The following is a 24,386-nucleotide window of genomic DNA, read 5'->3' as shown; positions in this document are numbered from 1 at the left end:
AATGAGAAAACTGAGGGGCTGCAATCTCACTGGGGCTGTGGGTTCTTGTATGTTGAGGTCCAGGGAGCTTGGGGTCCTTTAGGGCAGAAAATGGCATTTTGAGGTGGAAGATCCATCTATGGTCTGTTCTGCAGCATCCTCAAAGTTGTAAATCCCTAAGGAACTCAGTATGTTTTCTTTTTCTGTCAGGAGCTCCCTAACTACCTGCAGATGCTGTCAGCAAATGATTTTCCTGTTCAGAGTTCCTTGACTCACTAGAGGCTTGTAGGTCATCAGCTCTTTTATTCTAGCCCCTGAGAAACTACAAAGAGAAGGGGAGGCTGTGTTCATCAGGCTGTTTCCTGCTGAGTAGGGGCTGAGTCAGGTTTCTAGGGTTTAAAAGGGATTTAGGTCACGTTTATTTCATGTATTTATTTCAAGATTATGAATACCTTTCTTTGCTGTAAAAGTTAACCTTTTTCTTTCTGACAATGACTTTGATTTTCAATAAAACCAACAACCCCAACATTTTAAATTCAGTACATCATGTACATAGTTACAAATAACAGTATATTTCAGTTTTATATACATTAAAATAATTCCATTATAAAACTTTCAAAGTAGAGTTATTTCTAATTTCCTTATGATTCGACTTAATACTTTAATTTCAAAGGTTTTTTTTCTCACTATAAATGAATTATAAAAGTATGAATTTCCTACTTATTGTATATTCTCAAAGAGTGTAAGAATTGGGTTTCAGAAGATCTTCAAGCCATGAGAAGTGATGCATGCCTCTTAGTGTGTAGACTTGATCCAACTGGTAAGAATACAGTTAAGCACAGCATTTGGTTTAAAAAAAATATTTCAAGAAAATAAATACTAAATACTTGAATTCAAATTGAAGATCAATGTTGTGGGAAAGCTTTTAATTGGTTATCTGATGGTTAAATCATTTTAATTGAGTCTATTTAGGTATTTGATTAAATTAAATTTTAAGGGGTCATAATTATCATTACTCAAAGTGTTTCATACCAGCTGTGTACGTTTAGAACCATGCCTGACATAGAGTAAGTGTCAAATAAATGCCAGTGGTTATTGTCTTTGCTATTGTTATTGTTTTGGCTAATGCTGTGATGATAGATTTATTTATAGATGACAATTATTAAGAAGAAAAATAGCATTATGTTTAAATTTATGTCCTAAGAAACATGTTGGGATAGTTTGAATCATTGTTTGGAAATAGAAATTCACTATATAAAATTTCAGTGTAATCAAAAGACAGGAAAACTTGAGCAAAATTATTTTTCTCTGTCAAAGCACAATGTATACTACAACTAAAACTATTAATAAAGACAATGGTAAGAAACTCACAATACTGATAGTCAGCCATTACTAAAAGCCGTTATTTACACAGTGAATTCCAACAAATCCTCATGACATAGATACTATTGATAGCCTAAGGTAAAAAAATCAGTTTTTCAGAAAGAAATCATACTGGAGTACTAGATACATATAGGCTATTTGGTGTAAGGAATAATCTTTTCTTGACTTTTTATGAATTAATTAATTAATTCTTAACCCGGTCACATTTTCCCCTCTCTCCCTCTTCTCTTCCTGTTCCCTCCCCCAGTCTTCCCTCTCCCCCACTCATCCATCCCTCCTCCTTGCTCTTCAGAAAAGGGCACGGCTCCCAGGTGTATCAGCAATGCATGTATGAAATTGCAATAAGACTTGGCATCCCTCTCCTATTAAGCCTGGATGAGGCAGTTCAGTAGGAGGAAAGGGTCCTTGACACAAGTAAAAGAATCAGAGAAAGCTCCTGTTCTCACTGTTGGGAGCCCCACAAGAAGACCAAACTACACAACTATAACACGTGTGCAGAGGACCTACTAACTTTTGCTAGTAAAATTCATTAAATATACAATAGACCCTGAGCCGGATAGTTTTTTTGTCAATTTGACACAAGGTAAAACTATTTGGGAAGAGAGAATCTCAACTGAGAAAATGCCTCCAAAAGACTGGGGGGAATTTTCTTGATTGATGATTGATGAGGGTGGGCCCACCTAACTTTGGATGTTGCCATCCCTAGTCTGGTGGTACTCAGTTGTATAGGAAAGCAGGCTGAGCAGGCCATGGGGATCAAACCACTAAGTAATACTTCTCCATGGCCTATGCATCAGTTCCTGCCTCCTGATTCCTGCCTTGAGCTCCTGTCCCAACTTCTCTTAGTCATGGGTGAGACTTATGTATTGTAAGATGAAATAAACCCTTTCTTTTACAAGTTGCTTTTGGTCACGATGTTTTATTACAGCAACAGAATCCCTAACTTAGATAGCTCTGCATTAATTCATATCATGTTAAAATATTAATGAGAATTGCACTTAAAGATCAGAATATTTTTAAGTGGTTCTTTATAATTTTTAGTACTTACAGATATTAGCTTAGAGATCACACAGGTCTTAGGAGATCTCTAACACATCACAAATGACTCAAAATGGCTTTCTTTCTGATGAAAACCATAGGCTTATAATTCAGGATCTGAAAGATGCTGGTACCTTAAATACTTTAAAATATTATTTTGATTCTTGCATGAATTTGCTACAGTAGTCAAAGACAACGTTTTAAAATCTTGCCCTGGTGCTAAAAGCACAATACAGAGGTAATAGCTGTCAGTCAATGAACTTAGTAAACAAAAGCGCAAACCATTTTTGTGGTTGTTGCAATGCCACCAATTCTAAATTAGTGGTATATAAATCAAAGCTAATTTCAATCTTCACTTTAACTCCTAGTGTGCTAACTGACTGATTAATGTCTCTCTCTGTGAGTGTGTGTGTGTGTGTGTGTGTGTGTGTGTGTGTGTATGTGTATGTTTGTGTGTGTGTTTAGTTCATGATCAGTGTGAAATTTCTGGCTGGACATAGGACAAACACTCTTTCAGAGAATCATGTTAGAAACTACAACCTGCACTTTCCTATGAACTATGAAATGTCAAGATCCAACTTGTTTCTCTCTCAGAATGAAAAGCCTTCTAAGGCAGCTTTGAAACAAGCATGGTTTTTTTTTTTTTTGCATCACAAAACAAAACAAAAACCTTCCTCAATTCTTGTGTCCATTATGTGGCAGGAGAAGTGGAGACCTCTTAGTTTGAAAGGGGACTAAGACAACGGTGGCACCAGAAACCCTGAACATTTGGTTTTTCAGCCTGTAGAAGTCATGGGAATGGAGGACACAGACAAAGGGCCCATCTGCATTGGGATCTGCTCATGGTTGCTCAAGATTTGCAAGCATAGTTACATGCACGGCAGAGTTTCCAACTATGCTATTGGTCTGTTATTACAAATTGATATATTCATTACTTTAAATATTCTGCATCACATATTTGTTTTCAACATGCATTTCCTTTAACAGAACAAGCTGTTACAAGAGCCAGGAGTATAAAATCTGAGAATGAATGCATAGGGCATGAGTCTCTTTTACAGACCTGTACAGCCTCCTTCTTGGAAGTTGAAGTAGCCATGGGCACAGCGGTCACATTTCTTCCCTGCTACTCCAGGTTGGCACCAGCACTGCCCACTCTCTTCACAGTCAAATGATTTAGACCCAAAAGAATTACAGTTGCAGGGAACACATCCCCTTCCCAACTGCAGGCCAAAGGTTTCAGGCTGGTGTGGAAAAGAAAAGAAAACGTGTACATCTCAGCAAGTGAGCTCATCCTGAAATAAGAAGCATGAAATCTAGAGAGCAGTTTGCATCGAGGAACCCATGGGTCACCAGGCTGTGTGGTGGCATTGACAACTGTCTATTGTTCAGTGGGTAAATGTTGACAAAGTGAAAAGTATGGTTACGTAGAAATGTCATTAAAAATAATTATCCAAATAGGCACTACATTTTCATTTTATAGTTTCATAAGCCTTTCTATGATCTTCCTTGGTTCTAATAATAATATGAAGTAGATTCTGCATTACCTTGTGGGTTTTAATTTAAAAGTTTTATTCACTTTACTGTTAATATACTAAACTGATTGCTTTCAGATGTTGTGAACTACCTTTGCTTGGCTAAAATGCTCTCAATGTTATTGATCAGCATTCTAGTCATCAAAACTCGTTTGTGAGAAAAGAACAATGCACTAGATTAGAAAGGTAAGGCCAGGCCTTTCGTCCAAGTTTGAAACTGTAGATATGGTATCTACTTGTAACTACATCTCCTTTTAACACAGCCTTATATAATTAGCTGTGAAGACATTCTTGAAATAAATGTTACCAGGCCCAGGGTACCTATGATTAAAAACACTAGTGGATTCAGGAATCATCACTACTACTAGAAAAATGAGAACCATGTGTCATACTTAAAGTATACCACTTTCTTTTATAAATATAAAGTATGTCACATTATTATGGCATTTTAATATGGAAAATTACTCTCCATAATTACTTCTTTGTCAAAATAATTTGTATTTTGGAAAATTAGACTTCATAATTACTTCTTGGTAAAAATTAATCTTGCCATTTATTGGGAATCACCCAAAGAGAAATGAATAAGCTTCATTATATTTTTAATATTATTGTTTGCAGTATTAGAAATAAATTTGAGAAATTAAAATTATAATGAGAATTAGACATAATATGACTAGCTAAGAATAGTTTTATTGTTTAAAATGAACAATGAGTTGATTGAACGTGATAATTGTTAATTTTTACTGCTGGCTTTATTTTAAGTTCTATTTATAATTCAGATTCCATTGTTTTAAAGTAGAAAGTAGGTAAGCATCGACAACAATGAATACTTTTGTAATTAAATTCACACACACACACACACACACACACACACACACACATATATATATATATATTTATATATATAGTAAAATTAAAACAGATTTTACTCATAAAATCATTTCAATGTAAAATCCTTAAGCTTAGAGAATTTATCAGATATTAGAACAATGGCTAAATAACAAGCATGCTCATTACAAATTGTTTATCATAGCATGTAATTATGGTGAGACTGGAACCTTCACTGTTAGAGAAGGTACTGCATAAATTAAATTATAGTATATTCATGCTATCAAATGAGAGGCAATTAAGTAAAATCTATTTTCAAGCGGTTTTAATGAGAGGAATATGTTTATGATCCAACACCACATAAAAATTCTAAAAAGCAGAATACACATTATCTAGACTGTGATTTCAATTACATAATGTACAATGACACATACACACACATCCATCCAAATACACACAAACAGCCACACACACACACACACACACACACACACACACACACACACACACACACACACACGGAAACACTTGGATTCCAAAAGAGTCTAGATGATAATGCATTTCAGGTTTTTTGGGAGCTAAGCAGAAACTTAAATTTTATATACTATGGTTGTGAGTGTATGTTGAGTGTATGATGTACATTTCTAGTGAGAGCATGTGTCCCGTGCAAGTAGAAGAACAGCTTTCTTGAGCTGATTCTCTCCTCCCACTGTGGACTCAAGGTTGGAACTTAGGGCTTCAGGCTTGTACAGCAGATACTTTTACCTCTGAGCCGTCACCCTGGCCCACTAGAATTTAAATTTTTTAAAAATATTTTATTATAGTTGTAAAATTTTCCATTTCTCATTGTGTTTTACCTTTCTTCATATACTAATCCTGACTGCAAAGACAGGAATATACAATCATCTTTATTTTCTGAATTGTCCACATTTAGCAAATATGCATATGTATGTATAGATACACACTTTCCTTTAATGGACAAATCAAACAGATCTAAGATGTATTTCTAAATCACAGTTGTCATCAAAAAAATTCCAAAGTTGATTGCTGTGGATATCGCTCTGTATAAATAAAATGCTGTTTGGCCAGTGGCCAGGCAGGAAGTATAGGTGGGACAAGAGAGAAGAGAATTCTGGGAAGTGGAAGGCTGGGAGGAGAGCTGCTGCCAGCCACCACCATGACAAGAAAGATGTAAGGTACTGGTAAGCCACGAGCCACGTGGCAAAGTATAGATTAATAGAAATGGGTTAATTTAAGATAAAAGAACTAGATAACAAGAACCCTGACACGGCCATACAGTTTATAAGTAATATAAGTCTCTGTGTGCTTACTTGGTTGGGTCTGAGCGACTGTGGGACTGGCCGGTGAGAGAGATTTGTCCTGACTGTGGGCCAGGCAGGAAAACTCTAACTACAGTTGATTATGTAAGGAAATATATAAAACAAACTGTTGCTACAACAGTTTTCTAAACTTTATATATTGTAGTTCAAATAAAGCTACTGAACTTCCTAATAGAATAATAAAATTTTAATAAATTTGGTACTAAAAAATCCATTCCAAATTTCAAAGAAAACCTCTCTAATAAGTAAATCTAAGGAACAAACACTTCTAGTCTGTAATTAGATTCCATGAAAACCCAAATATAAGAAAGAGTTCCCTTCTAGTTCCCATTGGAAGCCTGATGGCTCCTGTCAGTAACTCTCACTTGATGCGGCAACAAAATCTAGCAGTTACATGTTGCTTCCTGTGTGCCAAGCACTGCTCTCCAACTCTAACAAATCTGAATTCCCAGGTAGCTGTACCTACCACCTCTTTTGTGCATAGGCACAGAAAAGTGAATCTGAAGTTCCCACTGAGATGATCGGGCAATCCGTATCCCAAATTAGTCGGAATGGCTTCAGATTCTGTACTTTGTTTTAAAGATTTATTTTTAATTGCACGTGGTGTGTGTGTGTGTGTGTGTGTGTGTGTGTGTGTGTGTTTGTGTGTGTTTGTGTGTGTGTATCTGTGTCTGTGTGAGTGGGTGCATGTGCTTGTGTGCTTTGTGTATCTCTGTGTGTATGTGTCTGTCTGTCTCTGTGTATATACATATACATGTGTGCAAATGCTGGGCATTCCAGAAGAGGATGCTAGATACCCTAGAACGATAGTTACAGGTAGCTGGCTGTGAGCCACCCAATAGGGAAGAAATTTCTGAAAGTGAAAGTTTTCCTTACTTTGTGTCTGTTGTGCACTTAAAGAGGGAGTGTGTGTTCCTTGTGTTTGGAGTGCACATGAGCAAAACCTTAGTTAAAATGAAATGTTAGGCTTTTGTTACTTCAGTGCTCTTAATTTTCCAGAAAAAGTCACTTTTGTTACCTTGAGCTCCCTGCAAATAAATTTTTACTTGGTTTGTCCATAGACATGCTTTTAAAATATTTTATTTTATGTGTATAAGTCGTTTGCCTGCATGTTTGTGTGTGCACCATATTGGTACCTGGTGCCTGCAGAGGCCAGATGAGGGTGTTGGATTCTCCAGATCTGGAGTTGCAGGTGATTGTGAGCTAGGTGTTGGGAACTAAACCCACTTCCTCTGGAAGAGCAGTCAATGCTCTTAACTGCTGAGCCATCTCTCCAACCCCACAGCCATGCTTAATGGAAATTTATGCACTTGAATGCAATATTAAAAGCATAAAATCACCGTTTTTTAAAAGGCAAGGCTTTAGTCAGGCATTGTATAATTTCTGCATTTGCAATTTGCACACTTAGCGAACAGTTTGCACACTTTATGACCAAAATTATTTGGTAAGAGGTTTCCAAGCCACTTCTGCTACAGCCCAGGAACACAACATACCCACATAGCCATGCAGTGCCTACCGGCACAGGGGTCCGGTAGGTTCCCCTGGGGCACCCGCTGGAACTGCTGGAACCCCACCTCCGAGGAGACCCCAGCACCCGCTGTACTCTGTGTGGCTGCTCCTCTGGATGGTGCATCTGCCTGCTGAGGCTGCACTGTTTCCCTACAAAGCCTGATTTACAGATACATCTTCCTGTCATATCACACTGCGGTGACACAGAGCCCAGGGGACTGCAGTCACATAGCTCACAGAATCGCTTCGTTGAGTCCCACCACGTACTGAGCTTTAAAACCCAACAGAAGGAAAAACAAGGAAACAAAGCAGAATTGAGCATATAGTATTATTCAAGAGGCAGAAGCAGGAATATTTGGAAACTTTCTACTAAAGGTCAGTATGGCTTCTGAAAATGACTTGTTTCTTGTGAATAACAAAATGTATCTACATGACAGGAGCCAAAATTGACAGGCTCTCTCAATGAGGAAACCTCTGCCCAGGGAAGGACCATCCTGGTACACAGATACTGAAAACAACATTCAAATGGATGGGATATTTCATTTTAGCCAACTGATATTCCTAAAACTATAATGAAATTTTTCACTAAGTTGAATGTTTATTCACTGAAACTAACCTTTAAATGACAGAACCTGAAATGTGGGGAACACTTGGTTGTAAGCAAAAGGAGTTGCACATTTTAACCCACCCTCAAGGTAAATTATTTTACTCCCCACAGACTAGAATTAATTCTACGCTATCTGTTGAGTAAATACTTCAATTACAGCAATTATTATATAAATTTGCATGTAGGAACACAGGTCAACTGCAATGTACAGCAAATGTTGTTCTAGTTGAGAAAATGCTTCACTGAGTATAGATATTCCATTTTCAGAAGTAAATAATTCTGACCCCTCTGTTCAATATATGTTTGAAATCCATCATCGGAAGCAGGTGAGGGTAGTCCTTACCTTGCACTCATCACAGCGCCTCCCTTGCACGTTGGGTCTGCATTCACACTGCCCAGTTCTAGTGTGACAAATCTCTGAGAAGGAGCCATTGGTGTTACAATGGCAGGCTGCAAAGACAAGACACACGGCAAATGAAAATAAGGTCCTACAAATTCCGAATAAGGGTTGAGTAGCTCTTATCTGAAATGCTTGTGTTCAGAAGCATCTCAGACGTGAGATATTGCTTAAGTTTTGGAATATTTTGCATAGACTTCTGTGGTTAAACATCGCTAACCCAAAAATCCAAGAGCTGAAGTACTGCAAATCTATGAGAGTTGTTAAAGGAAACTGTAGCCTATGGGAACATCAATACCTGACTTCAGTATTTGGATGTCTTTAATTCACTAAGTACTCTCTCTCTCTTTTTTTTTTTTTTTTTTTTTTTGGTTTTCCAAGTCAGGGTTTCTCTGTGTAGCTTTGTGCCTTTCCTGGAACTCACTTGGTAGCCCAGGTTGGCCTTGAACTCACAGAGATTCTCCAGGCTCTGCCTCCCGAGTGCTGGGATTAAAAATCTGCACCACCATGGCCTGGCTCACTGAGTACTCTTTCAGATGTTCCATTACATAATCCCTGCAACATCTCTACCTACTGTAGAGCATAGTTCACAATGCTTGGCATGTCACACCAATAAAATACTAATACAATTATTACTATAATCCTGAAACTGAAAGTAGTGAAGTACAAAGAAGCAATAACGTATACAATGCCACATGCTTAGTAAGTGTTATGGCAGCTCCAGGAATCTGTTTGAGCCATGGATTCCCCTGTTTCCTGGCTCAATGCTATTGGACCCCTTCATAGGCACATTGGGGTAACATCTACTTGTTATAATAACATATATAAAATACAGACCCCTGGAAGGCTGAGGCAATTTTGAGAAATTTTCAATATCAATAGTCCTCTTGACATAGCATTAATGTCATTTTTAACAAAATATTTTTCAGTATGATGTTTATTTACTATGTGCAGTTTTTGTACTAAACTCCAATAAAAAATGAATTTAAGTGATTATATATCACTTTTATGCTATAAAAGCACATAAGAAAACAAAAAAAAATGACTTCAAATCTATTAGGAATGCAATATTATAATTGCTGAAACTCACTTTCATTTTACAAATTTTTATTCCATCTCCAAAGGTGGAGGACATGCTTGCTTTAGTTATTCTTTTATCACTTTTGCATTAGAAGCATTTTATAAAGTTATTCTGAAACATTTAATAGCCGACTAGCTCTAAAACCTGTTTTACTTCTCTGATAGAGATAGCAATTAATGGCTGACTCTTCTTAGGACAAGCATATTTTTAATGGTATCCATAATTGCACTGATAACAGAATAAAATTGTGAGTGGAAGATGACATGGATTTATTCATACATGGCTTTGGCAAATATGGTACAACATCACAGCTTATAAATACATTTAAAATAGCAACTCTGTCATCTTCTGATATTCTTCTGCTCATTTGGCTCCTGGTTCTGCTTCTCTTAACCATTTTTCTAAAATTTGCTTGGCCTTCTTTCATCAAAGTTTGGCCTTCAGTGTTTACTAACTTGAGGCCACTAAGAATCAGGCCAGCCAATTGACCACTCCTTTTTCTCAGTCAAGAGCCCAAGGATAGTCTACAACTGTAGTATAAGAACAAGAGGAGAAAATATATCATCACTAAAAATTCACTTTCATGTGGACATGAGAATTGTTCTGCATATTGCAACTTTACATAAATTTCTTGTGTGCACAATACACAAGCTTTGCAAATTTCAAATTACTTAGAATCACTAACTCCCTTTTTTAAAAGTAGGAACGACAAAATTAAATTTTCCATGAAGATGATAGTAATTGATTAATGTCTAAAGATAACTCCTAAAAAGAACAAAAGCAATAGATTTTGTAAGTATCTATAGAGTAATAGGACAAATAAAGATATTCATTCCTTTATATAGAGAGATATTCATGAAAATTATCTTGATAAAAATAAAGTACTGTTTTATTTGGAAACTGTGTGTGTGTGTTCTTTAAGATGGTCCCATTGTATGTAGGTCAGGCTGGCCTAGATCTGTGATCCTCCTGCCTCAGCCTTCTGAATTTTGTGATTATAGTGCTTAGCACCCAGTTATGAACTCAATGAGGGATTACTCTCTATGCATAGAGGAGATATTGTAACCCTGAAAAACATAAAAATATTCACTAAAATACTTTATAGACTTTAAATCAAATTATATGCTAAAGAACATTAAAAATCAAAACCAAACCTATATTTCATGGCAAGGGTTACACAAACACAAACTGATGATGATTCTTTTTTTTTTGGATTGTGGCTGCTCTCATGTTTTTCTTTTCTCACAGGAATTCATGCACAGATCATAAGAAAAAGAATGGAATATCCTTAGCTTTGTGGAGGGAGTTATTAGAAGACATAAAAAGAAGCTATGAAATGGATAACTAGACCCAGAATTAGTGAGCCACCAATACAACTACCACAGGGACTACTTGCAAAGACCCACAATGGCAGGTATCGCTATCATCAAGAGCTCACCACATCCTCTGCATGTGCTACATCCATTAATCCCCACAGAAAACTCATGACCCTTTGGATATGAGGAAACCATTCTTAGAGTCCCATAGCTAGAGACTAAATCTCCCAAGTATCCCATGTGAACATAAGACATTCTTTTGTTCCTTGGTATTTCACAGAAATGCCAAATTCTATAGTGTTTAAAGTCACTCTGGTCTTGTGGGAAATTTTGTTTAGAAAGCCAATTTGTGATTTTAACTAACGCCAGTTACTCCAGAGAGTGGTCTGTTTGACTTAACAAATAGCCATTCTAAAGGACAAAAAGCTAACACCCAGTTTCTCAATTTAGGAGAGAAACATCTCTTCTTGAAGTAGGGTCACTGTTGTTTACAGCAGCAATAACAGGCGGGGGTTTCCTATAGTGTCTGCTGTTTTACAGGTCCTGGGACCCACCTAAGCATCACGTCTCTGCTTACATTATTTCAGCAGAAATGAACTATTATTGGTCTCTTCCTAAAGATCGTATCAGTGAAGTGGATAACTGCCAATAAGCACCAGAGCACTGATGTGGATTCAGACTTTTGGACTTCATTCTCTTTTGCATATTGTGTTGTTGTAAATCAATTGCAATGTAAGACTGTATTCCATTTAACACCATGTTGTATAGCTAAGGAGAAAAAGATTAGGGGAAGAATACCTTTTACCAAGTTGCCTCAAACATTTGAGTAGCATTCTACAAATAATTCTGGCACAATAATTAATTAAATAACTATCGGATGCCAGTGTATAAAATCCTTGTCATGTTCCTACACTTGTTATAAAATACAAAAACTATATTTCTGTAAAGTCTTCTTATGAAAGCAATACCAATTAACACTCGCTGATAGGTACCGTGTAATAATATGGACAGATAAATTTATTTCTATCAAATGATTAAGTTGATACTAATAAAAAAGGCCGAATAGATCTGTGTCATTTCTAAATTCTTCTTTTCTGTTACAGATTTAAATTCGTTTCTAAAATTTCATTGCTTATGTAAACATAAATATGTATATACCTTAAAAATTAACATTTTGTAGTATAATACATTTTAAGAGGTTTATTCTGTTCATTACTACAAAGAAATATTTTGGAACATGCAGACTTTGTGTCTTCACTGGACATCCATCATCTGTGTATTACAGATAATTTCCTAGTTTCCAATCTCCACTCAAGAACTCATCAGCTTCTTTGAGGTATCATACATCAATTCTGTCAGGGACATCAATAGTTCAGGACTTACGTTGACAGTTCTTTGCATCAACTGCGTCTCCAAAATATCCATCAGCACAGAGCTCACAGTACCGGCCTGTTGTACCTGGCTTACATATCAGACAGGAGCCAGACAAGCTGTCACAGCTGCCAGGGATGGAGAAGTCAAGGTTGTCATTGCATTGGCATGGCTGACATGATCCTCCAGGTATGGAAGGTTGTCCAAAATAGCCTTCTGCACACCTAAGGTAATAATTTCCAACAGTGAGATTTTAGTGTGTGTTCATGGAGTGTGTGTGTGGGGGGACTCACGAAACCCACCCCACTCAATGTTTACATGTCCTTTATATTCGTCTGCTGGGATAATGGATTTTCCTCTTAAGCGCTCCTTTTCTCAAATGCAGAGTGATTAAAAAAATACTTTTCTCTAACTGTGGTAAAGATATAAGATGAAATCTGCCAGCTCCACTCATAATTAGATTTCAGCAAAAAATAAAATAAAAATCTTGTCACTGACATTGAAGATGGAACCAAAGCATAATAAGAAATCTGTGGCTGGCATTATGAAGGAATCTAAGTCCACACTGCAAAGCCTTTTTAATATAACAAATCATATGTCTTCAACTCCAATTGACCATTTTCTATCCACATATATAAAGTTCATATTTTTGTTGCTGCTGTTCTTACAGGAAGAGGTTGTTACAAGGGAACAAATTCCAACTCAACATTTATTAAAGGAAATTGTGACTCAGAAAATAATATTCTCGCTTGGGTGGAAGCTCTGGGTATCTCTGAATTAGTAAAGGATTTGTGAACATTTGCATATAGATTAAGAGGCTGCTTTTCAATGAAGAGTCTTCATTCAGGAGAAATATAAGCAGTGAGGCCTGCCTATTCCAGTATTATGCTGTAGGTTGAGGCTGACCTGTGACCCAAATTTATACCAGAGAATTCGAGGTCTTCATAAAATTAAAAACCAACCTCAAACTGTACATTTATTTGACAAACAACATGTTTACCATTTATAAATTGGGGCATAGAAACTATTTATGAGTTATATTACCCATTTTTCCCTGATGTACATGTTTTAAAATGCTGCTCAATGGTACAGATGCCGACATTTCCTATCTCAATTTGGCTTGGTCCTCTCAGTTACATTTTCTCATGCTTTGCATCAAAGAAGAAATGAAAGAGCAATGGAAGGTTGTGGCCACTCTACTTCTGTTATCTGTGGTATTTTATCAAATAAAATACTTTGCAGCAAGGGTCAAGACTGAGAGAGAGCATGAGCACTGTAGGAGAATATAATATCTTCATGACATATAGTGCTTATGCTTTCCTTCTCAAACAAGGAAACATCTTAGAGACACTCTACCATTGGAAACACAAACTACAACATGGGACAGGAGAATGAATTAGTCACATGATTAGGTCAAAGTTGTTCATTTGATACCAACACATTGCTCATTCTAAGTTTTATAAAAGCTCTATAAGTGGGAATGTAATGTTGCAGATTTGAGGGTTTATCATAATCTTTTAAGAGGTGTTTTAATTCTATCCACAAAATGGATTATAAAATTATGAAAGCTGTATATTCAGAGATTAGAAGAATATTGCTACTATTATTGCCAAGAATTACTTATTAATTCTCTATTATAGACCATGAAATAGCATCATGGTGCATAAAATTTCCTCACAATTCCTTCTGGAGTTTTTCTTTTAATAAATTAGAAGATAACTTTGAATTTTAACCTGATTTTACCCTATTTGATCTTTAGCTATTATGATCATATCCACACATGCTCACATCTCATTTTACTTCTCCTAAGATTGCCTTAAGCCAATTAGAATAATAGGTTGTATACCAATCATTATCAAAGTCAACAAAAACCTTGTACTTTGATCTTGCTTCTTCTAAAATATCTTATTGACCTCAGGAGAGATGGAATTATGTAATGAAGCATTAGATATTTTTTTAACAAATGTACCAATTATTAACTCCCATATTCTCCTGGACTTAAAATATATATGCAGAAAATATAATTAAAAATAATAATTAAACATGCACCTGCAATTTTTCTTTCAGGACACATATAAAGAAAATGTGAATATACATGACAATTCATATATGAAATGATTGAATTAGGACTCTCCCCTCCTCCAAGTGCACAGCCACATGTGAACAACCCCTTAAACATTTAACTATTTGGTGTTTATTACTGATGTATGTGTGTATATATTAGACTTTAAAAAGAGCTAAAGAGGTCCCATTAGGGATTAAAACATATTCTAATGGTAGATAGTATCATACTATATGTCTATTACTAATAACAGCTATTACTGATAGTCAATATTATATCCCTGTAGGTTGCCCCAGCCTCCCTGATTTTCGCTTTACCCAAACTAATTATAATGTTAAATCTCCAGCCCTCTCACTTTCATTGAGAAGGGCAGTGAAGAGCATGAAAACCAGTTTGTAGGGTTCTTTATAAGATATGGAGATGTGTTGACTATTCCTTTTTGTATTTGTAATTTCTCAAGTCAAATCATAATTGTTTGATAAAAGAATCTTTAAATGTAAATGTGAATTCAGGCTACACAACAGTTCTGTAGCTGATACTTTGGAAACAATATAATTTATTATAGGAGGGGAAATATGAATGAGGATGAATGGCAGAAGTAGAGACCAACAATAATAGGAAAAAAATATAATAGAACTGATGGGACTTTGTCTCATTCTGTTCCGGCATTCTTTAATGCAATTTTTGGTTATCATCTTTGACCTAATTTTGCATCTTCCTAAAAAAAATACTTAAATAGAAGAGAGAAATCAACAGAGCTATTTTATATCACACTAATATAAATAAGGCCTAATATTCTACTGTCTAGGTCCAAGAAATATACATGTAAAAAATCTAACCACAGAACAACTAGAGATGCATAAGAGTTAGAATCAATGTACAGAATTGTCAAAGACCTTTTCAGGATGTGGAGCTGAATGTCAGTTACTGAACAAGTGCTAATGCGTGGTCCAAATGCGGAAGTACTGGAGTCTTCTTGTGGAGAGAACTGTATTCACAGTAGTCTAATGGGTTTGCCTGGGCTATGGTGCTGTATCCTTACTACGTCTCATTCAGCTAGATACCAGGCTAGCTGGCGAGCCCACAAGTTGCCTTTGCCAACCTGAAAGCAGTGCAGGGGCAGCAGGTCCAACCAGACACCTGAGCACAGCATCGAGGCTGCACTGGCAAGAATTGGTTCTTGGGCACAAAATCGGATGCTAGGTCCAAGCGCCAATCACTCCCTCTCCAAGTGAACAATCACATGAGTAACCTCTAAAAACCTCAGCTGTCACAATTCTGACTGTGACGGATGATTAAGGAGGAATAAGTGTCTCTCTGCAGCCAAGACCTAAGGACTGAAGATTGAGACTTGGGCAGAAAATGTCTTCGGCATTGTAATTGAGAGTGAGTGTACTTGGTCTAGATTAAGACCTCTCTGAAGCAGAGAATACCTCAATAGTTTTTGGGAGTTGAAATAAAAAAAAAAAAAAAAGAAAAAGGAAAAAGGAACTTCATTTATATCTAATGTGAACCTTGTGGTTGAAATTTGGTGAATTTTAAATTTAAATTGTTTAAAGTTAATTTAAAATCAAACTTAAATTGAATTGAAAATTTAAATTGAAATGTGGTGAATTTTCAAAATGTTAAGCCTTTGGCGTCAATGACCGTCCATGTTTTCAATGGTTACCTGTGAGTATGCTTTGGGCTTCTCTCTTTTCAACTAGTGAGTTCTTAGTATTTGCCAGCTGGGGAGGAGGAGATGGGGTTTAAGGAATCCATGATCACACCATGTCACCTTTTCCTGTCGAATTCTCTTAGTTCATGTGTCATGGTATTCCCCAGTGTCTCTGTTGTGTCATACATTGCTGAAGAAGCTATAGATGTGGAAAGTCAAGTAGTACCTGATCAAGTGTCACTGGCACTTAATTAGCTTTGTGATCTTTATTTTAATTTTTCTTTATCGCCTAGAATCTTAACAAACCGTCATGACAAATGTCTTCTCAATAGCCTAACTCTGTTTTCTCTGTGAAACTCTTCCTCAGTAAAGAAGCTACATGAGTGTTTGCAAGCTACAGCTAGCAATTGGCGTCTCAAAGAATATCATTAATAGTTGGATACTTTGTTGTATTTAAAATTGTCATTACACTCACTAGTTTTGTTGGTTGGCCACTCTGCTTGTATTTTTCATTCCCTCTGTTTAAGGAACAAATCCATCTTGTACTATATGCCCCAGTAAAGGAATCTGATAGGTAAGAAAGCTGGAATTCTTAGACTTGGGTTGTGGTTTCTATTAGCTTCTCACTTCTTGCAAATCTTGCCCAAACAACAAAAACTGGATGATTCCTCAGGAGAGAGGAGAAGAGATTGGAATTAAGTTCAAGTCTTGCCCTGGCTAAGGGGCTATTGACATTTGATTGCTGCTGGAAGAGGGAAAATTGTTTATTTTATAAAGGAGTGACATCTTATGTATTAACCACATTCAAAAAGTAGTCACCCAAAAAACTGGACTCTGTGTTTTGGGGTTTGTGGGCTTGTTTGTTTGTTTATATTTCTTTAAATGGGGGAGGGATGAAGTTGAGTGAGTATGGAAGTGGAAAAAAGAATCTGGAAGGGGCTGGGGGAGAGGCATGAATATGATTAAAATATGTTCGGTAAAATTTCAGAGAATAAATAAATAAATAAATTGTTTAAAAGGAATGGGGCCGAGTCAGAAAATAACAAAGGAAGATATAGATGTTGTTGGTTCCCAGTATTAGACTGAAGGAAGGTGAATGGTTCCTGAGTAGTTATTATTGCTCTAAGAGTTGGAAAAAGAGGGAGGTAGTAGAAATATCTAAAGGCAAAGCTAATTGTGATGACCAGGGAAAGGAAGAGGTGAGTTGGAAAATACTTGGATGGTTTATTCAGTACTAGTTAACCACACTATGTATCCATTTTTCTGAAATATGCATAACCACAGACACTCACCTACCACACACACATGCACACAAACACCTTGAACTCTGTAACTGGCTACTACTTTAATTCAAGGTGGCTTGCAAAAGAGAAGGGAGGACAAGTCTCGCTGTCCAGTCCCTGCATCTAAGTCATCCCAACTCCATGGAGGACTGGAGTCTCAGAAAGGGAATTAATTGAGATAGACAATATCAGTATAATTCATGTCCTCTTGACACATATCATAAAATGAAAGCAGAGGATTTAAGTCTGCATATATATATATATAGTCAACGTTGAGCAAGCCAAGCTCATTGCGCACTACAGGGAATGTTAGAACATTACCACATGCATGGCTATCTCCTGAACTGAAGTGATTACGGAAGTCCTTACTACAGGAATAGTGACAGTGTGGAAGACACCATGTCATTTGTAAAATGTTGGGTTTGGTCATGTTGTGCATACAAGGATAGCACAAGTCTTTCACAGAATGGTTTCAATCACAAGATATACAGTGTAACCACTAGCCCTCCCTGAGCCTGACCTCTGTCATCTTTCCCTTCAGTATCCACAAACACATTTCAAAAATATTTCTATTAGTATTTCTGATCCATATGACGCTTTTTTTTGACTCATAAAATTACTCTGAAATGGCAAATCCCAAGTGTTCAAGGAAAACCTTAACCCAAAGAAAATAGGACATTTCCTTAGCTCTTTAATAATACTAGTAAATTATTTTTGGCTGACAAATTTGAATTGGAAGTAAGATGTACCATTTGCTACACAGTGTATTGTAGTGGGTAGCCATCCCAGCATTGGCCTGGAAGTTCCAACCCCCATTGAGACTTCGGTAATGGTCACGCCCACAAGGCGGGCTGAGGGAGGAAGCAGAAGACCCAGGATTGAAAGGAGAGGCCTCACTTGGTTCTGGGACACTGGACACAGGAGGTAGACGGAGCAGAGTTCTCCAGAGAACACCACCGGACTGCGCCATACCTTTGCCAGACCCTACAACCTATCCTTTCATTTGTAAGTTACTCCACAAAATAAACCTCCCTTTTAACTACGTGGAGTGGCCTTAATAATTTCACCAATAGTGTATGTATCTCACCCTCTTTTAAATCTGATTAATGCAGATTTTAGACAGGTCCTCATTCAATTAGAATTCTCCCTAGAACACAAGTGACTATTCTTACCCACATTAAGGAAGGTTGTGAACTACTTGAGAACAAAGATGGAAAAACACATCCGTTTGCATTCATTGTTTTGCCTTGTGCCTAACATATGGTGCTTGCAAAATAAATATTTGTTAAATAAAATGTAACTTGTTAAATTGCAGATGTCACAGAAACTGTCTAATGCGTAGAAAGGACAGTGCACAAAGCAAAGCAATATAAATACATCAGAAACCATGCTCACCTAGATAAGCAGATTTAATAACCTTGTATGACAGAGCAGCTGTCATTTTCCAGTTGCTAAAAAAAGATTGCCTGTAGTGAGCTGGGGGGGGGGTACTAGACATTGATGTAAATCTGTCTTAGTGATGGTATGCTGTCCTATTAGAATGCCGTAAACACATGCCTTTCCTCTTTTGAAATATACACAGTTAAAGACCTTCAGTTTCTCAACTGCAAATAAATCCCTCTTATTTCAGGTCTGTTCTCCCCTTTCTCATTTTCAGATGCTGCCACAACCACAAACAGGACTTATTACTGCTGGAAATCGCTATTGGCATGCTGTGTGCAGACTACTAGCTGCTGGCCAAATTCTCCCTGGGTGAAGGTTTGACCTGGTGATGGCTGCCAAGAAGGCAGGAAAAGATGGGTAGAAATAGCTGTCCTGGGCGTTAGCCTTGGTGAGGAGGAGGGAAGGCAGCCCTTGTCTATGGTCTGGTTTCTCTTCCTCTGCCTCACCCATATCCCCACCAATGGTCACCAAGGAAACTACTTTTCAGCATTGAAAACATGGGAGGGGTGTTCTGTTTGTCCATGTCGTTAAGGAAGAAACTTGCATCACTTTTTAAATTGGGAGTGAATATACACAAGAAATAGTTCTCCAAAGATATTTATGGAAGAAATATGATTATGGAAATTGTCTAAAATAATATCTATGTTCCTGCTGCCCAGAAACTCAACAGGAATTAAGATACCAGTTTTTGAATGATTAGAAGGGGATATAAGTCATGATAACAAATTACACTTTGTTTTTATTTCGAATATATTCACAGTAAATTATAGGCCACTTGATGAACTATGAACTATGAATTTAAGCCACATTTTAAGGACAAAAAGCTAATTATGAAGGATAAATGGTGCCAAGGGTAGACAGTAAGATAAATCTTAAAATCTTAAAATTATGGCTTTCCACTTGAGCAACACTTTTTTTTTTTTTTTACAAAGAGTGTAGGTTAGTGCTTACCTTTAAGATTAAAACATTAATCAGATGTCTTCAAAATGAATGGAGATTTATAGACCAATTTCCAGAGAATAAATAAACTATAAAAATAGAATGCATTTGTGTGACAAGTGTGATAAGAAAGTTTATTTCACCCCAGTGAGCACTGTAGCTTTTCTGGAGCAGGGCAAGATCATGCCTGTGGCTTTATAACTCCCAAGGTAGAAATCATTTCACAAGGCAATGTGGTATGTACTTACCTCTCACAGCGTGGTCCTGTGTACCCAACAGGACATTCATCACAGATCAATCCCAGACTCCGGTCTAAATGGCACGTTGGACTAAAGCTGTGGTGATGTTCGGGAGACAGGAAGAGGCATACATGAGATCATTAGCAGTGTATCCTCACATCTCATTCTCTACAACTGCTGTGACAAGAGGGTACAGGCTGGCCATTCTCATCTCCCAGGCAGAAATTAAAGTCTGGACAATGGAGGATGAAACATTGCTATTTTGACAGAAACTAATACAGACCCATGGAGAGCAGTGTCCCTGTGACATGTTATTAACTGACTTTTGACTGTTTGGGCTCTGAGATCACCAATAAGAAGAGTGGACACATAGCAGCTTTTCAAGAATTCCGCAGCCCTGATGAAGCCTACTTTCCCATTCGTCCTTTCCAAGCATACCCCTCAGAATTTGAAGCAGCATGGAGAAATCTGAGCTATGCTTAGACAGCAGTGGAGTCATCATGGCTGTATGGCTTCCTATATCCAGATGAGCTGCCACAGGGCATGCATGCATACAGGCGTCTGTGCATGTGTACCCCCAGGCACAATGCTACATGGATGGAATCCCAAGAGAAGCTTTCATCAAATACCTAATGCATGCATTCTGCTTGATTTATAATTACACAAATCAAACCAAACCAGCTTTGTTATGTCACATCTTGCAGTGTGCTCCAAAATTTACCTGTCTTTAAACACAGTTCCAGTTTGGGGCTGTAGTGCCAGAGTGTGACATCAAATGAGAAAACCAACACAGTTTTATGGCAGCGTCAGCCATTATTCATCCTGTTCAGCATTAGTACCACTTCTTTGCCTGGTAAGAAATACCTCTCCTGCAACAACTGACTCAGCATGAATGTCTTCTGGTTTCCCCATGAGCTAGTCCTCATCGATTTTGAACTCTGTGTTACACTGTTCTTTTTAAAAGTTCATTTTTATCTGATAGATACAATTATACAAAATACAATTTTATATTTATATAATAATGTCATTACACCCACGGGTGCCATATAATGTTTTGTGGTGTGCCTTGTGCATATTTAAATCACGTGAAACATATCTCCTAAAATATCTTTCATTATTTCTTTATGTTAAAAATTTTCAGAGTCCCATATTGCAGATTTATGGAAATGTGTGCGTGTGTGTGTGTGTGTGTGTGTGTGTGTGTGTGTGTGTGTGTGTGTGTGTGTGTGTGTGTGTGTGTGTGTGTGTGTGTTGTTCTTACCTATAGACCTCTTACATAATATCATGTGAGAAATTCTTGGTACCAGTTAACAACAACTTCCTATCTCCTATCAATTTTTCTCAACTGCTTCCCATTACTTTCCCAGCCTCTTCTCATAAGAATGATCTCTGTGAGATCAGTTGTTCTAGACTCCATATCATTCTACCATTTTAAAGGTAACTGCCCTCAATGAATCTCACTCCAATTATGTTTTCCCTATAATATTTTCTATTCCATAATACAAAACAATGTAGTCAATTCTTGCTTAAAAGCCAAATAGTGAAAGAGATCACAATAAGTTAAATGCACTGGGCCCTGGTCTCATTCTGTTTCTGATAGTTGGTGTGACTCAGGAATATTTTTCCAACTTTGGTGCCAATCATTGTGACTACCATTTAAAAGTGACCTCCCTCAAGCATAACTTTGAGTGTTCCTGAAACGCTCCAATAATTCTCATTTCTCTATAGTACCAAGCTATTATGACCCATTAGACCCTTCAGACCAGCTTTTTGAGCTCATTATAAAGCCTAAATGAATCTGTGAGGTCAGAGAGAAAGTCGAGGCAGGAAAACCTTGAATTTATAGATGTTATCCAAGTGGAGAGGTTCTGATGGGTGCTGTGGAAACTCATCTTGGGGTCTAAGAGATAAATCTCTTGTGAGAAGAGAGCTCATAACAGAAGGGTCCACGTGCATGAGGTCTTGGCACATATTAAGACAAACAAATGGAAATCCAATTGATCCCACTACTTTCTTGTCATTTGTTATTGTTTGCAGAACTGAAAGAAGGAACTGGATTCTGACACAACTCACTGTTGTGTACCTGTGTGTTCTTCCATCATTGACATTCTCTAACTGCCTCATCAGTATGGAGAAAGAAACTCCAAGGGAAAGCTGAGGTTACTAACTTTGTTGGACTATAGTGACTAAAGGAAAACCAAGTGAATTATTTTTTTAAAATTCTAAATCAGTTTACCATAAAGACATGTCAAAGGTGGTTGACAAGCTTCTGACACCTTAAAACCATTTCTAAAATAAATCTTAAATTCTTAAAAAAAAAAAAAAAAAAACTCCCTTGTCAGTTAAAACTAGCTGCAATGAAGTCAGCTGAGCTCACTGACAGAGAGAAACACTTATTTTAGGAAAAATATTAAGCAATAACAATATATTCAATTTGACGAGCTCTTACATTTCAGAGTACTTTTATCATAATTGTACTGAATTTTAAGAGATTTCTATGAGCTGGCTGAGAGAAACTTAATTTTTCTTCCTCAAGGTCATATACTAATTTCCAGGAGAATTTACATGAGATTCATGACTTCAGGGTCTTTATTTGATCCTTTCCTCTCCCTATAACCACCTGTCATTCAAACTTGCTGGTGAGATTATGTGAGTTTAAGATTCCAGTATATAATATAAATACTTGCCACAATGTATTCAAATAAAATTTCTTCTTAAAATGCTCATCTGTGTATGCTTTCATATTCCTTAAATAATGCTAACTGAGCATGATTTCTTTCCTAGAGTAGTTGCAGTAGCAGCTACAGGAGAAGGTGACAGTCAACAACATAAATAAAACTAGAACCAGAAACTAATGTGCATAGTAATGATGCCCTGAGAATCTGGACTGGCGGAGGAGGCCTCTCCAAACTGATTCTGCCCAAATGTGATGCTAATTGCTGTGGGACACAAAGAGGGAATGGTAAAATGATCACTGACTTCAAGTGATTACAACCTTACGCCATTCAACCATAGTTGGCTCACTCTTCACCAACAGAAAAAAAGGCCCTGCTCCCAGATTTTCCAACCCATGTCACCAAACACTGGGTGAGCCAAGAACAAAGAAGAGGAGAGAAGCAAGCTGCTGTTGGGATAAACTGTACAGCCCTTCTTGATAGCCAAGCATATATTATTATAAATACAACAACTTATTTATAAGTGTGTATATGCATACACACATAAACTCATGTACAGTCTCAGTACAACTTGAATATATATGTGAATCTATTTATGTGTAACTATGAATTCACATGTACAGGTATAATTAGCCTTGTTCTAAACAATGTTAAATCGTCATGGAATATAGTGGAATAGCTTGTCCTAAAATTATAAGTACCAATTTTGTAATTCAGTGTTACTCTGTGTGTGTGTGTGTGTGTGTGTGTGTGTGTGTGTGTGTGTGTGTGTATGTGTTTTGGCATATATTTATGCACAGGTGAATGGGCTGCACATGTATGTGTGTGACCATTTTTGATGGCCTGAAACTGATGCTGGTTATCTTACTTGATTAATATCTACTTTATTTATTAAGGGAGGGTCTGTCTGTCTCTCTCTAGTTCTTGGGTTCACAAATTGTGACTAGTCTAGCTAGGTAGCTTGCTCTTTGGATCGCCTATCTCTGCTTCCTAATTTCTGAGACTACAGGTCTCTGCCATGCCTAGCCAACTTTTACATAGACCCAGTGGGTTTAAACCCTTGTCATGCTTGTATGGAAAGTACTGAGCCATCTCCCCACCCCAATAGAACCTCATGTGTAATCCCTAAGATCAGCTCTAGAAAATGTTCCACTGTTTTACAAACATAGCTCTTGGTATTCCCAAGCTACCAAGTAGTGTTACAACATAGTACACAGGACTTGTTAAGGTCCAACCTCCCATCCACTCACTCTAACAATACCTCTAGACACATCACATAAATGAGGAAAATTTAAAAAGTCTTCAGTGATAATATCTATTTCTTTAACCTAAGTGTTCAAACAAAAAATATTCGTGGAGTGTTGTCTTTAAACTACAAGCTGTGTAACTACAACTTGATGAATATAAACTGAAATGTTTAGACTTTATTTGTTTCTCCAGAAGGAAATTGCATTACTTTAGTTACTATCCATAGTTAAAATACATACATCACTAAGATGAAAGGGACATTGTACACTGTAAACAGCTGATGAAGGTGATCTATATTTATAATTTAAATATTATATGCTCATATGTATCCATATATCTGAATAATCATACCAATCTGTTTTTATCTCCTTCACATTTGATTTATTTAGCAATATTATCTAAGAAATTTGGAGCCAAAATGCCAGTGATTTCTAAGATTTATGACCAGGGATTAAGAGA

General features: G+C 37.0%; 1 protein-coding gene across 1 annotated transcript in view; it reads right to left on the bottom strand.

Moving 5' to 3' along the window:
- Positions 1–24,386, bottom strand: part of Lama2 (laminin subunit alpha 2) — a 577,324-nt gene that overhangs the window by 200,219 nt on the left and 352,719 nt on the right. Inside the window, 4 exon segments of the mRNA XM_036168737.1 lie at positions 3,461–3,641; positions 8,560–8,666; positions 12,394–12,605; positions 20,014–20,100. Coding sequence (XP_036024630.1) covers positions 3,461–3,641; positions 8,560–8,666; positions 12,394–12,605; positions 20,014–20,100 — 587 coding nt within the window.

This window comes from Onychomys torridus, chromosome 19 (assembly GCF_903995425.1).
Source record: "Onychomys torridus chromosome 19, mOncTor1.1, whole genome shotgun sequence".
Taxonomy (NCBI): Eukaryota; Metazoa; Chordata; class Mammalia; order Rodentia; family Cricetidae; genus Onychomys; species Onychomys torridus.
The sequence above is the reverse complement of the archived record's forward strand: the minus strand, read 5'-3'. Positions and strand labels throughout refer to the sequence as shown.